This window comes from Leptodactylus fuscus, chromosome 1, assembly GCF_031893055.1.
Source record: "Leptodactylus fuscus isolate aLepFus1 chromosome 1, aLepFus1.hap2, whole genome shotgun sequence".
In the NCBI taxonomy this organism is placed as follows: Eukaryota; Metazoa; Chordata; class Amphibia; order Anura; family Leptodactylidae; genus Leptodactylus; species Leptodactylus fuscus.
This window is the reverse complement of record NC_134265.1, coordinates 110,659,863-110,675,441: the sequence shown is the minus strand read 5'-3', so window position 1 is coordinate 110,675,441 and position 15,579 is coordinate 110,659,863. Positions and strand designations below refer to the sequence as shown.

Sequence of the window (15,579 nt, the reverse complement as noted above, 5' to 3'; positions counted from 1 at the left end):
TTCACTTTAATGTGGCAGAATACACATCAAACATGATGCTTATTTTTTTCTGTTAGCTGGAGAAAAAAAACAAACAAAAACAAAACAGCATTTGCCTCCCATTTTGCTGTGTTAGCCTACCCTATTACTGTAGAATGCATGCAAAGAGTGAAATCAGCCGGAAAATGCACATGGAAATATTGTCACAGATTTGCTACAGAAAATTTAACCCTATGAAATTCACGTTTTGTTTTAATGGCCTGTTCTTACTATAGATCATCAATAGAGTAGAATCTGCCTGGTCACTTTGCATTGTAGGTTTCAGGCACAACATATAGATAAGATTATACACAGAATCCTCAATCCTTATAATGCTGTAGGAGAACTGCACAATTTCATGCACAAGAACATGCTTCTGAATTTCTCAAAAATAAATCCCCTAGATAACCAACCAAGAATATAAATGAATAGTGCAGATGAAATCCAGACAAACCATACTTTTTGTTCTTTATTGGACCATTATACTGCCACAAGATTCTTCCAACATCCAGCATTAAAATGTATTATTAAATGATGACTGTGATTGTTGGGATGTTATCCATAGCCTTGAGGTATTCTAAGCTGACACATTTCCTTATTTCACCAGATCTTAACCTTAGATGTCATCTTGGACAAAAGTAGAAAAGACAGGAATGTGTTCTAAGAGATGATCCCATTGTGGTCTACTGAAGGTCACAAGTAGGTCATAACTGTTCCATTCTTTCCTATCTGCCATGGCTCCAGAGGGTGATAGCGTAGTATAATCCTGTAGAACAAGAACATTAGACATCTAGTTTTCTATGTATGCGTTATAACAGTAATAATCACAATAGATTACAGGTAGATGCCTTTACAGGATTGAATTGAAAGCACAGTGTTGGGCCAGTTATCAAAACTGGAACAGCAGGTCCATAAAGTAATATTCAAGCATAGTTTTATGAACCCCCGTGGGGAAGGGGGGGGGGTCCTCTGCTCAAGTCTACCCTCTATTAGACATAGTGGAGAGTTTCTGCAAACACTGGCACCTACTCTGCGTAGGCACCATTGAATTCAATGTTTAAGAAATAGTCTCACCTAAAAGCAAAGCATGTATTAAAAAAAAAATGTGCATTTGTTTTCATGCGGAATCTATCAGATAAAAACTCCATGTGCCTCTGTAAGAAATCAGAGGTACAGCAGAAGATTAGTTCACTTCAGTGCCAGGCCTATTGCTGCTCCATATAAAGTAGAGCCATGACATGGCAATATGGATGAGCCTTACAAGTCATTTTATTTTTCACTAATCTCCATTGAATGTATTACACAAACAGATGAATTCTTTCTACGACTCCCCAGTATATGCTGTACCTGTCTTGTCCCAAGTTTAATTCTTTGGTTAAGAACTCAAAGAACTTAGCACTGTGCTCCTTATTCTGCTCTGCAGTGCCCACAACTCCGATGGAAGAGATTACCAGTTGAGCACAAGGGGCTGACGAGCCACCTATCACCATTGACAGACCACTCCTCACGGTTGCATTAACCCTCTGTGGAAACAAATATAAACAGGTTGTTGTTTCAGGTTACCACATACTCCCAACTGCAATGCAGCTTTTTATATTGCAATTTCAAGACACATTAACCCCTAGAACCAGGTTTGTCAACTTAAAGTGATACATGCCATTAAAGTGTTTGTCCAAGATCAGGCATTGATGGCCTATCCTTAGGATAAGGTCTTCAAATTCAGATCAGCACCCTCACCAATCAGCTGATGTCCATACATCGTATAGAGCCAGAAACAGATAGACCAATGGACAGTGGCTATGCAGCACTGGAATGAGAGCACAGCTGCGATAATGTGACCTGGCAGGGATATGCCATCAATGTCTGATATCAAATTTTTTATCCAGCAAGGCATTTAACAATTTGAGGTATGGCTTTATTAGGACATGGCTCCATGTTAGTTATAGATACACAAAAGGTTTTCCTTCTTTACCATGGCAAGATCCAGTCAAGTTTTAGTACTAAATGTACAGCCATAATATGTGTAACTTAATTCACATTACGGTGTTTGAACTGGGAAACACGCTCCACGTATTGGCATGTCTGCAACTCAGCTGAACTGATACAATGGGGAGAATTTATTATCTCTATTAGGCCTGGGTTTCTTAACTTGGTGTATCTTAGGCACAAGGCCCTTTCTTGCATCTCTAGTGTAACACATTCCTCGTTCAACTTGCACACCACTTTTTCAGAAAGTGGGCAAAGCGGACGAGGGCTGTGATGTGAATTAAAACTGGTGTGAATTATACAAGAAAAGCCAGTCTTATTAAATACCAGTCCTTGTTTCCCAACCCAAACACGTGAATAGAATCATTGCATTAGTATTTGTAGGCCACAACCAGAAGTATTATATAAAAAGTTGTACTTCTACTGCGTTTTCAACCCAAAGATGCTAATGCACAATACTGACCTCAGGAACGGAATTGGGGACTTCACAGGTAGTAACCTCTCAATTCCCTTCTTGAGGCCAGACGACAACAATGGAGCTGCAGGATTGAACTGTATGGGAAGGCACTGGAGCACCAGTGAATATGTTATTGTTTGCTTGTTTGTTTGTTTTTTTTTTTAAAACCTCCTGGCCTAATTAAGCGATAAAATTTTAGGCCGGACAACGCCTTTAAGCTTCAAATCCAGCAGCTTTCATGCCCTAAAGAAATTCACTTATGGAGTGGATCCATAAGGGACTGGGTCTAGTCTTTCAAATAAAACCTGTGCCTTAATACCAAAAGATTGCAGTAAAAGTTGAATGTCCTTCTTTGACTTTATTTTTACTTAACAAGTTAATGACATTTCTGTGCACTTTCCATGTAGATATAACTTGTTTTGCTAGTTTCTACCCCATTTTTAAGCAACACTGAACTATGTCCTATTTCTTTATTTACTAAGTGTGTACAGTATTTACATGAGCAATTTTGTCCCACTTTTCCTAGTTCCAGAACATTCGGGGGGGGGGGGTTCAAAAAAGGGGTCACAACCAGAACCCTCAGAAAAGCTTGGCGGAATGCTCCTGAATTCACTGTTTTTTTTACTCGTTTTATACATAATGTGGGCACATTATATACTATTCATGTCCCAAAAAAGGGGAATAACAAGCATGCTGCGCGTCTGTGTGAACAAAAAAAAAAAATTATGACATGCACAAAAAGGGGTTTGACTATGTCAAAAGGAAATATGGTCACCCCAAAACTTTTTACTCCCTTCTTCACATCAAATCACGGCCTATCACAAGAAGAACACGTAAGCTGTATGCACAGTTGGCCATTTTCCTGTGACCTCTCCCGTTCAGCCACAGGAAAACGGCTGACGGACATGCACAGTCGGTGCTTTTGGACAAAGAGAAGAGGAGCATGAGAGAAGAGGCGGAGAAGAAGATGGAGGCCATCGCTGGAGAGTTTTCAGGCAGCACTGGGAATGCCCACAATGCTGTGAGAAAACTCATTTACATAAGGAATAAAAGATGATATTTCTACAGAACAGAACATCAGAATAATAAAGGTAAGAGAAGGATAGCCTTTCTTAAAGGGATCACAGGAAGTAAGCGGCCATTTTTTTGTGGCCTGAGGGCATGCGCAGTTGGCTCTGCCCGAGGCCTACAATTTTTAAAGCCTGCGCCGGAAGAAGACGTTCCTGAAGAAGATTGAGGTGGCGCTGGAGAGTTCTCTGGCAGCATTGGGGATTCCCCCAGTGCTGCAAGAGAACTCTTTTGCATACCGGTGAAAACTGGTATTTCTACAGAACGGCAGGCCAAAGAAGACATCTAAAGGTAGAAAAAGAATAGCCTTTCTTAAGGCTATTCCAACGTGTTAGGGACAAAAAATTACTTCTGAATGATAGGATCCCTTTAAGGCTATTGCTACATGTATTTAATTTAAAAAGGAGTATTCTACTTTAATCCCTTTAATTCTTGCCAGAAAGTTCAGGTATCCTCACAGCAGCCGGGAAATTAAGACTTGGTGTAGGATATGCTATTCTTAATAAAGTCCCACCAATATATAAGGTCTAAATCAGCATTTCTCACTTGCACATATACAAAAGCAGAGTGATCAGAGTTCAGCCTGTTGTAATTTAGAGTATGCATTTAGAGTATGACAGGCCCTGCTAACTCACATCTTTAGGTTTGGCCAGAATTGATGCAGCAGCTGCACAAAGCTTCTCAGCAAAGTCCTCTGGAATACATTGAAGGTTAGTATCAAAATCCAGGAAAGGCATATTGAGATTCGGCAGCACACAGCAAGATGACTGCTAACTGGTCTTGTATACAGCAAAGGACAGACTGGAAACTGCCGATTGGTTTATTCCTGATACGCCTCTCAGCAGCTACATTCTTCCTCTTAAAGATACAGACACACATGAGCTGGATCTTGGCTTGTGTAATAGAGCAAATGTAAGACTGTAACTAGCATCATGTCTTCTGTATATAACAGCTACGCAAGCTATTAAGGAGGCATTTTTAGCAGATCCCAATAGATCCTGATAGATTCCATAATGCATTTTACTGCTGTTTTGCAATAATATATAAATACAAACATAAAAGATAATGCGACCAGATGCCTCATTTGTAGCATTCACTGCATCTAAATAAAACATTTTTTAAATCTTACTGAAAAATCAAGTGTGGGAGCTTGCAAATGTGATAACTGGCGTACAAGGCGTAATAAATGTGTCCCAGCGTGTTTTAAAAACAGCAGTGTGTTTTTCATTATAAAAACAGATGTCACACAGCCATGTGCTTGAGAACTAAGGGTATGTTCAGATGGAGGAAAAGGTCACGGAAACCTTTTCCGCCATATGAAATTTCTGTGTGGCTAGCCGCGACGGGATGCCGATGCAGCATTCCACTCCTGATTAGGCCCAAATGAATGGGCCTAAACAGGAGTGTATCTCGAGCTGCGGACGCCGCGGCTGTATCAGCCGCGGAATCTGCGGCAAGATAGGGCATCTCACTTCATTTTTCCACTACTAGTTAGCGGGAAAAAAAGCAAACCACTCCCAGTGAGAGCCGTTTTTGCAAGCCGATTTTGAGCCGGATTCCGCGTCAAAATCCGCCTGCAAAAAACTCAGTGTGAACTAGCCCTAACCCTGTATTCCCATGCAGTACCAGACTGAAGGGCCTAGGGCCACATAATACTGTGTGCAGGACAATATACTGTGTGGAGGGGCCGCTATGGGACATTATACTATAAGGAGGGGCCACAGTGGGACATTATAGAGTCTGGAGGACACTTTGGGACATTATAGTGTGTGTAAATGGGGTGTTATACCGTGTAGGGGCCAGGAAAGGTGGTGCTATGCCGTGAGAGGTGGGGCAAGTCAAAAGTCTGCTATGGGGCCCAGTCTTTGCTAGTTATGCTCCTGAGAGTTACGGAGTATTTATCATGCCCTATAGTTCTGTGCATGCTACAATAGCTAAATGGCTACTGTACTGGGAATGACACAGCTATGGAGCACCACATGCACACTTAAGATTTTAATTAAGGAGCTGTGATTCAGGCATATCACACTGGGCTTCCAGCAGGAATTTTGAAGGCCCCCCTCCCTTGCTCCACATGGTATATAATGCTCCACACAGTACAAATACTCCGAAGATCCCAAACACAGTATATGCTATACTCCCCAGAGGCCCTCCCAGTATAATGCTCCACAGTGCCTCCACACACAGTGTAATGCTCCACAGGCGCCCCACACAACATGCTCTCCAGAGGCCTTCCCTTTGTATAATGCTTGAGAGGGTCCCTACATAGTATGTTATACCCCCCAGCAGCCCCATTCATTATAATGCTCCACAGTGTCCGCAAACAGTATAATATACTTCCCCCAGCTGTCCCACACAGTATAATTTCCTCCCCAGACTGATTAGCCACTTCAGGCGAACCCCTCGAAATTTGTTTCCACGAATATTCATGAGGTTTGGCCCACTGGTACATTTCGGTGCTATTATTATACTCTGGAGTCTCTTCAGACTCCAGAGTATGATAAGGAAAGGCCCAAGGGAGGTGATAGAAAATAACAAACACTTATACTCACCTTGCCTCAACTCTCCTGGACATCCTCGTATTACTGCGCCAGCTTCCTCTTCAGGTCCGAGGCTGCGTCCTGGAAGTTAATGCTGAGGCCTATAATGCCAGCGTGCACTATGTAACTTTTGAGGCCCTGGAACATGTGACTTCAGCCACAGGCCACAATGATGCCAGCCAACCAGACACCCGGAAGAGGCGAGTATAAATGTTTATTTTTATTCACCTCCCCGGACAGGCTTCCATGAACATTAAAATTGTCCCATCTGACGTAATATATGTCATGCTCTATTTTTTACTCATTTTCACAGATCCCTCCATACACTATAATGTATAGCGGGTCCATGAAAAAGGACAATCCTCAGTTGCAAAACAGCCATGAAAAATGGATGTTTTTCACTGTCATTTTCAATGTTTTTTGTGTAAATTTAACCTAAGAGTTTTCAGATGCCATTTTTTAAGCCAAACCAGAAGTGGTGTGACTGACAAAAATTAGCACCTGTTCTGTTGTTGATTCTACATGGATTGCTGTGAAAATCAGAAGTTTCTCTCTTCTGCCTACAGATACTGCTGAGAACTACTATGTGACCCCAGATTGCTCAAAGACTTGCTCCCCTATATTTTCACACCCTTTATGATCCACACCTTGTTCTGGCTACAAAAATAACATCAGAAACCTAACCATTTAAACATACCCTAAATAATGTTAGATTCAAGTAGCTTAGAAGACTTTTAAATGTACACATCTTCAGTTTATTTTTTTTAATCTTTTTGTTATTTTTTTTTTCCCTAAAGTCCTTTGTAGTCAAAATATGCTCCATGATTAACAATAAGGTTGAGTGTACATCCTGTGCTATCTTTGCCCTTCTTTAACAGCCATTTTATGAGGCATGCTTTTGTGCAAAACATATGGAAGCCTAGATCCTGGATCTTGGAATTCACACCCCAATTTAGGCAAGAAAAATGAGGAAAAAATATGACACATTAATTTTACCTGGTGAACAAATAGCATTATACTGTGCAGTTTGACGGGTACTAATGGAGCGTTTTACTGAGTGGCGGGAACTAATGGAGCATAATACTGAGTGGAGGGCACTAACTTCGCTGCGGCAAAGCAAGGAGCTGAGCTACAGTATGACAGCTCCTTGCTTTAGTCTTGTATATATTCAACTCAGATCTGCGCCCTCTGGACGCAGATCTGAGTTGAAATCGGGACATACCTCCCGCCGACCGGGACAGGACACCGAAATCGTGAATGTCCCGCGGAAATCGGGACGATTGGGAGGTATGTGTTGTTGCTGTCTCTCTATAAGCATTAAAGGGGTTTTCTGGGCAAGAAAAAAAAATTGTGCTATTAATGGGTTAATAAAGTCTAAGTCCCTAAGACACTTGCAAAAAGTCAGATAAGTATTCCCAGTGCCTCATGTGCTTGCAAGAATGAACTTATAGTTCAGTGTTTCCAAAACTCAAAATCTGCATTAACAACAGGGTCGTCTTCTACATTTTCTAAACCATCATATTTATGTATCAGATCAAATTACTCCGAGTTCTGTGGCCAGCAGAAATGTTATCACTCCCCCTTGCTGAATATAGAGGGAGTAAAGAAATGAGCAGTTACTTGTCAAGGACAGAGCAAGACAAAGATCTTGTATCCAACCTTTTTTTCCCCCCTTATGCATGCAGCTGCCCTCTCTTTCCCTACTTCTCATACTGACTTATAGAACAATATGGCCCAGCAAGCCAAATAGTTTTAAAAGTGCCAGCAGCTTATTCATACAATCCCATACAGGTAAATTCAGTACTCTAGAACAGTGATTTTCAACCAGTGTGCCGCGGCACACTAGTGTGCCGTGACACATGGTCGGGTGTGCCGCGGGGAAAGTTCCCCAGACGCGTGCTAAGATTGGCACGGGAGACCTATTTTGCTGGCACAGCAGCCAGTGCCCTTGTAAATGTAGACGGAGCGTCCCTTCACTGCCCTGCTAGCTAGAGCTGAGGTGTAGGACACGCCCCCTTCTCTCCCTGCCCACCAATCAGAGGTGAGCCTCTCACTGCACAGGATAAGGGACCTGCTGCTACATGTGAGGAGGAGCTCCTGCCGTCTGCAGCCCTGAATAGGAGAGGAGGAGAGGAAGCTGAACAAAGTGAAAGTAAAAGAAAACACCAGGTTAGTAACTATTCTTATGAATGTCAGGCATTTGGGGTTATTACTTTAGTTTTAGTAACTCCATGTGCCTCACATTAATAGCAATTAACCCCATCATGTCCCTCATATTAACTCCTGTGTGGCTCACATAAGAGTTAATAACATGTGTGACATATAGGGGTACTATATAATGAAGATATTTACTTAATTATCACCTCCATATGTCTCACATATCAGTATCCCTTATGTAAAGCACACAGGGGGTTAATGTGAGGGACATGATGGGGTTCACTGCTATTAATATGAGGCATATTGAGTTGTAACCTGTAATATACATGACCAGACTTTTTATACACAACTGTGGATAAAAGTACAGACCTATACATTTCTAAGGACCCATATATACAGCCATTCCTTTTGTGGCTGTGTATCTGGGCCAAATTGAAGAACTGAAAATTATAGAGCAGGTCCTATATCTGTCCTATACCTACCCTATATCTGTCCTATATATACCCTATATCTGTCCTATACCTACCCTATATCTGTCCTATACATACCCTATATCTGTCTGCATTTGTGGCCCTGTCAATTAATTTTTAATGTTTATATCAGTGAAAACCACATGCGTGCCACTTGTATGCAGAAGGCGTAAGGCTGAGGCCCCACGTTGCATAAACGCAGCGTTTTTGTTGCAGATTTTGCGGCAGTTTATTTCAACCAAAGAATCAACCATTTAGAATCTATATTATTAACTATATGTATAATATGTACTGTTTTAGTGTCATTTTGTGCCATTTTGGTTGGTGGTGTGCCCCAGGATTTTTTAAGTGTAAAAAGTGTGCCGCGGCTCAAAAAAGGTTGAAAATCACTGCTCTAGAACTTCTACACAATAGACATTACAAACAATTCAGTGAAGTTAGTCTTGATCAACGCAACAGGCAGAAGAAATGGTAAAGCAACTATATATATATATATATATATATATATATATATATATATATATATATATATATATATACAATACACAGCCAGACTCTTGTACTAATATAATGGAGGCTCCACAGCTGCACGGACACCGTCCTCCAGGCAAAACTGCAAAAACATCCAAGTAAAAAACTTGTATCCAGCACGAAGTGGTAAAGCCTCTAAAACATAACTTTTATTTCAGTAACAAATTGTCCATAACACTTTGCTCACAACACATTTAAGCATAAAAATAAAATCCAAGAGACATACCAAAAACGGGACGAGACACTAGCAACACGACATGAAGAACCGCTTATGCGTTTCGGGGAGAGACCCCTTAGTCATAGCACTGCTGGATACAAGTTTTTTACTTGGATATTTTAACTATGTATATATACACTCACCGGCCACTTTATTAGGTACACCATGCTAGTATATGCAAAGAAGAAAAATTTGTCTCAGCCCGTATTACAAAAATGATAAATGTCTCTTACTGTTAATGCAGGAGTAGTAGGTGCTTGTAGTCATCCGGATGCCCGGGACGTCATGTCCGGCACAGACACAATAGAAGCAACAAATTGAAGTAGTCTCAGCACGCCGGATGATACGTTTTCTTAAAAAAATTTCCAAATTTTATTGTGGAGACATGCTCCAAGTTAAAAATATATATATATATATTGTTCTTGGAAAAGCAGTCGATGGATATGTCCTTGTGCAGACGGGACAGAAGGACGAATAAGCCTACGCGTTTCGGGGATATGACCCCTTAGTCATGACTAAGGGGTCATATCCCCGAAACGCGTAGGCTTATTCGTCCTTCTGTCCCGTCTGCACAAGGACATATCCATCGACTGCTTTTCCAAGAACAATATATATATATTTTTAACTTGGAGCATGTCTCCACAATAAAATTTGGAAATTTTTTTAAGAAAACGTATCATCCGGCGTGCTGAGACTACACCATGCTAGTAACGGGTTGGACCCCCTTTTGCCTTCAGAACTGCCTCAATTCTTTGTGGCATAGATTCAACAAGGTGCTGGAAGCATTCCTCAGAGATTTTGGTCCATATTGACATGATGGCATCACACAGTTGCCGCAGATTTGTCGGCTGCACATCCATGATGCGAATCTCCCGTTCCACCACATCCCAAAGATGCTCTATTGGATTGAGATCTGGTGACTGTGGAGGCCATTGGAGTACAGTGAACTCATTGTCATGTTCAAGAAACCAGTCTGAGATGATTCCAGCTTTATGACATGGCGCATTATCCTGCTGAAAATAGCCATCAGATGTTGGGTACATTGTGGTCATAAAGGGATGGACATGGTCAGCAACAATACTCAGGTAGGCTTTGGCGTTGCAACGATGCTCAATTGGTACCAAGGGGCCCAAAGAGTGCCAAAAAAATATTCCCCACACCATGACACCACCACCACCAGCCTGAACCGTTGATACAAGGCAGGATGGATCCATGCTTTCATGTTGTTGACGCCAAATTCAGACCCTACCATCCGAATGTCGCAGCAGAAATCGAGACTCATCAGACCAGGCAACGTTTTTCCCAAACTTCAATTGTCCAATTTCGATGAGCTTGTGCAAATTGTAGCCTCAGTTTCCTGTTCTTAGCTGAAAGGAGTGGCACCCGGTGTGGTCTTCTGCTGCTGTAGCCCATCTGCCTCAAAGTTCGACGTACTGTGCGTTCAGAGATGCTCTTCTGGCTACCTTGGTTGTAACGGGTGGCTATTTGAGTCACTGTTGCCTTTCTATCAGCTCGAACCAGTCTGGCCATTCTCCTCTGACCTCTGGCATCAACAACGCATTTCCGCCCACAGAACTGCCGCTCACTGGATGTTTTTTCTTTTTCAGACCATTCTCTGTAAACCCTAGAGATGGTTGTGCGTGAAAATCCCAGTAGATCAGCAGTTTCTGAAATACTCAGACCAGCCCTTCTGGCACCAACAACCATGCCACGTTCAAAGGCACTCAAATCACCTTTCTTCCCCATACTGATGCTCGGTTTGAACTGCAGGAGATTGTCTTGACCATGTCTACATGCCTAAATGCACTGAGTTGCCGCCATGTGATTGGCTGATTAGAAATTAAGTGTTAACGAGCAGTTGGACAGGTGTACCTAATAAAGTGGCCGGTGAGTGTATATATACGAATGCCATTATAGTCTATGGGAAAAAATGCTTGTTTCAGGGGAAACCACTATTCGACTAAGGGTGCATTCACACTAAGTATACGCTGAGCTGATTCTGAACATAAAACACGTTCAGAATCAGCACGTACAAAGCAGATCCCATTCATTTCAATGGGAGCCAGCATACGCGTGTATCACATTGAAACCAATAGGGGAAAGAAGCAGCCCATTCATTTAATTGGAGAGCGCTCGTATGCTGGCTCCCATTGAAATGAATGGGATCTGCTTTGTACGCGCTGATTCTGAATGTGCTTTATGTTCAAAATCAGCTCAGCGTATACTTAGTGTGAATGCACCCTAAAGGAGAGTCACCAAGTCCACGAGCAGCAGGAGGAGCGTGTTTAGGAGGAGCGCTGTGCAGTTAAAGCGCACGGACCCCATCATAGTCTATGGGGTCCGTGCGCTTGCACTGATAAAAAGTCAGCTCCCTCGTAACAGCAAGCTGCCAGCTCTCCCGACTAGCAAAGATGAGACTGCAGTGGTCCGATGTTAGACTCCGCCTCTTCACAGACGAGCCTCCGGCAGAACCAGCGTTGATTGGCCGAATGCTGTACACTGGTCAATCAACGCTAGTTAATGCATTCCTATGAGAAAAAGTCAGCTCACTCGTAACAGCAAGCTGCCAGCTCTCCTGACTAGCAAGGACGAGCCTGCTGCAGAACCAACGTTGATTTGCTGAATGCTGTACACTGTATAGCATTCAGCCAATCAACGCTGGTTCTGAAAGGAATATTTCCTGCGAATAGCTAGTAGTATTCATTCGAGTACCAATATTTTGAATATCGTAGTATTCGATCGAATACCCACTCGATTGAATACTACTCGCTCATCTCTAATAACCTCCATAGGCCTCAACTCCTGTTTCAGCGCCTATGTGTCTGCCATACCATGCCTTTACATCCAATCTCTACCACCTATACATCTTCTCCTCTGAGAAGGATGACCCCCTACCAATTACAAAATCCTCAAGGTTGTACAGGGTTCCTTCTGTCCTCCACCCTTCCTTTCAGCATCCGCTAAGTTCTGGCATTGCTCTGAAGGCCAGGGCACGATACTATGCATTTGGTGGAATTGTTCACGACTTCACCCATTCTGGTAGGAGGTCCATTGGGTCATTAGAGAAGTAAGTGGTGTCACAGTGGAGGACGATCCAGCCTCTCTTTTCCCCTCCATCTTTCCTCATAATTCAGAAGCATGCTCGTAGATTAGTTAGCTCCATCCTGATTACAGCCAGGTCTCTCATTCCCAATCTTTGGACATCCACCTCTCCCCCCAAACTATGGAGGAATGGCTACATGAGATTCTGCACATCTAGCAAATGGAAGACTTGATTGTGTCACTGCGTCAGGAGATTAGCTCTCACTAGAAAGGTTACACTGGAATACCTTTAATACTCTGCCTTTCACTCTCTCTTCCTCTCCTGGAGCCACCCTCCAGCCTTTGTAGTGTTTTTTTCTCAGTCACCTTTCCACTTCTCCTTTCCTTCCTCTCAGGCCTGGTTCACATCTGCAGTCGGTAATCCGATCGGGGAGTCCGCATGCCCCCCCCCAATGGACTACCGAACACATTGGCAAACGGTGAGCTTATGAAAGCACACGGACCCCATAGACTAGAATGGGGTCCATGTACTTTCCACGCAGTGTCCACATGGAACATGCAGACAGAAATGTACTTCACAATCCACTTTCCTGTCCGCATGACTTGTGCAGAGACCGCGTGGAAATCTCACGGACCCCATTCTAGTCTATTGGGTCTATGCGCTTTCAGTTCTCACAGCTTGTTAATGCATTTGGTATTCCGTTCGGGGGATCCCCATGCAGACTCCCCAAAGACAAATGTGAACCAGGCCTCATATCTGAATATTTTGCTACATTGTTGCTGCGTAAGGAGCATTCCCCGCCTTCCCTCCACAATCAACCTTTTTTTTTTTTTGGTCTTTATTGAATACTATTCCCCCTATCCTTGCTGGATATTTCTATGACTTTCTTCCCACTAGTTCTTTTATGCGCTCATATTTTGAACATTTTAAATAAAACTTTGAAAAAATAAAATAAAAAACCCTGATGAGACTGACACACAAGTTCCTTTGACCTCATCACAAAAAAAAAAAAAAAGACAAGCAAGTGACTTCTAATTCTCCTAGTCAGCACTAAAACAATGGAATTTCAAACAAAAGTCTTTTTAATACTACAACGTAGACAAATATGGGGCCGGGGCAGCTGGTTCATTTCGGAGTCTTCGGAATCTTTCTGTCAAGGACCTGTTTCAGCCCTTCTACCTCTGATCGGTGTCTTCCAAATTAAGAGTGTGCGTTGGTACCACAGACACAGACTAATTCACTGTGTAGTCAATTATCAGTTTCCTTGCGCACAGAGCTACTCGCGGCAGGTGTACCAGAGTAGACTGTCTCACTTATTATCTTATAGAGCAGGGGTAGGGAACCTTTGGCTCTCCAGCTGCTGTGAAACTACAACTCCCAGCATGCTCCATTCATTTCCATGGGAGTTCCCAGAACAGCAGAGCCAGTATGCATGCTGGGAGTTGTAGTTTTGCAACAGCTGGAGAGCCGTACGTTCCCTACCCCTGTTATAGAGTATATGTTTGACCAATCAACATTGTACACGTAGCATTATGCGGCAGACATGGTCCAATCATCTTTTTTGGTGTAACAACTGAAGAATGCCTTTGTGTTTTCCTTCGGACTCTCTGCGCAGGCTCAAGTCTTACTCCTTATCATATACTGTTTCTTGATACTTTACATAACCTTGCTTTGGCATGGCGCCCAGTGTCTTCTTATTCTTCTCATATCAGAAAATAGTTTGCCTCGACGCAAACAAAAGGATATTATTAAGCAGTTCAAACATTGCATGGCATTACCTTTGGATGGAGATGCTTTCATCATAAGCATAGAGTATATAAAGTATATACACATGACCTTAACATTTCTACAATGAAGAACAACCCAGATTTATTGAGGCATGGTTCATGACACAGATTTTACTACCTACATCAAGGGCAGGTCCAGCCTCCTGGCCACTCATATGATTAGGGTATTTAGACCAAGGATAAGTTAAGTTTTTTGATCAGGGTTTTGAGGCCGTATCCGCCTCAAAACCCTAACCAAAAAGACAGCTGCCATTGAAATCAACAGGAGCCGCTCAGGTCTTTTTTCCGGGAGCGGCTTTGTCAGCTACCCGGTCTCCGCCTCAGGTTCCGATCCAAAAAAACCCTGTGTGAACTTACCCTAAAGATAGTGTCAAAGTGCTGGGGCCACACCCTTCATTTTTGCATACCATAGCTGAAATACATAGCAAGTGCTTTAGGAGTGCTCAATGGACTTAAAAATCAACCCTTGTGCCCCTCCAACCAACACATTGCTTTCTCTGCCACAGCCTTGTCCGATAGCCATTCATGTGTATAAAAACACATTTCTCCAAATTTTAACATTCAAAGTTCCATCCTTTTAGCACCCTAACCTTAGGAAACAGCAAAACATGCAGTGTTGGCATACCAGCCTTGGAAAGTACATGCCCTCAGGAGCTTTACGTATGGGGGCACATGGGGATACCATCCCAACTCCTACATGTTTTGTTATGTTTTATTAATTAATTGGTTTCTGAAATTAATAAGTGGCTTTGGTTATTTGATTACTTACCTTTATTCTCCTCAGTTTGATTGAAGGGCAGTCTTGGGTCATGCTGTGGTCATCCACGAGCAGGTTATTGGTGTTTACATTTCTGCCTAGTAACAGGTTTCTGTCAGCTGATTGGACAGCTGTTGCTGTGTCATGAGAGAAATGTCCCAGATGTTAATCTGCCCAGCAGCAGCCTGAACAGCTGATTGGACAGCTGTGTCAGCAGGCGGGAAATAAAGCAGTTAAAAGGTGGAGCTCTTACCAGCTGAGGTGCCAGTCCTGTCAGGATCCAGAATGGAGCAGCCCCCCATCCGCCCACCCATTTATTTGGAATTCACCTTGTCGCAATGCTTTATTAGTGGGGTCATAATGCTGGCAGGACTTGTTTCATGGACTGTCAGTTATTGGTTCACAGTATTGATTACTTTATTATTGATTATTTATAATTAAATATATTCCCTGGGTAACACCTTCAAAAAGTATCGTGGCCAATTAAGCCAAAGGGCTAGTTCACACGTGGGCAAAGGGGAGGTTTTTGACAGCGGAATTCGCTTCAA

The 15,579-nt window shown here is 42.6% G+C and overlaps 1 protein-coding gene across 1 annotated transcript; it reads right to left on the bottom strand.

Annotated features, from left to right (window-relative positions):
- Positions 1-474: 474 nt before the first annotated feature.
- LOC142193641 (D-dopachrome decarboxylase-B-like) lies at positions 475-4,329 on the bottom strand. The gene is made up of 3 exons (XM_075262633.1): positions 4,165-4,329; positions 1,366-1,541; positions 475-784 (listed from the first exon to the last, which is right to left on the bottom strand). Exons 1-3 carry the CDS (start codon positions 4,264-4,266, stop codon positions 712-714), a joined length of 351 nt encoding a protein of 116 aa, XP_075118734.1. The 5' UTR covers positions 4,267-4,329; the 3' UTR covers positions 475-711.
- Between the last annotated feature and the right edge of the window lie 11,250 nt (positions 4,330-15,579).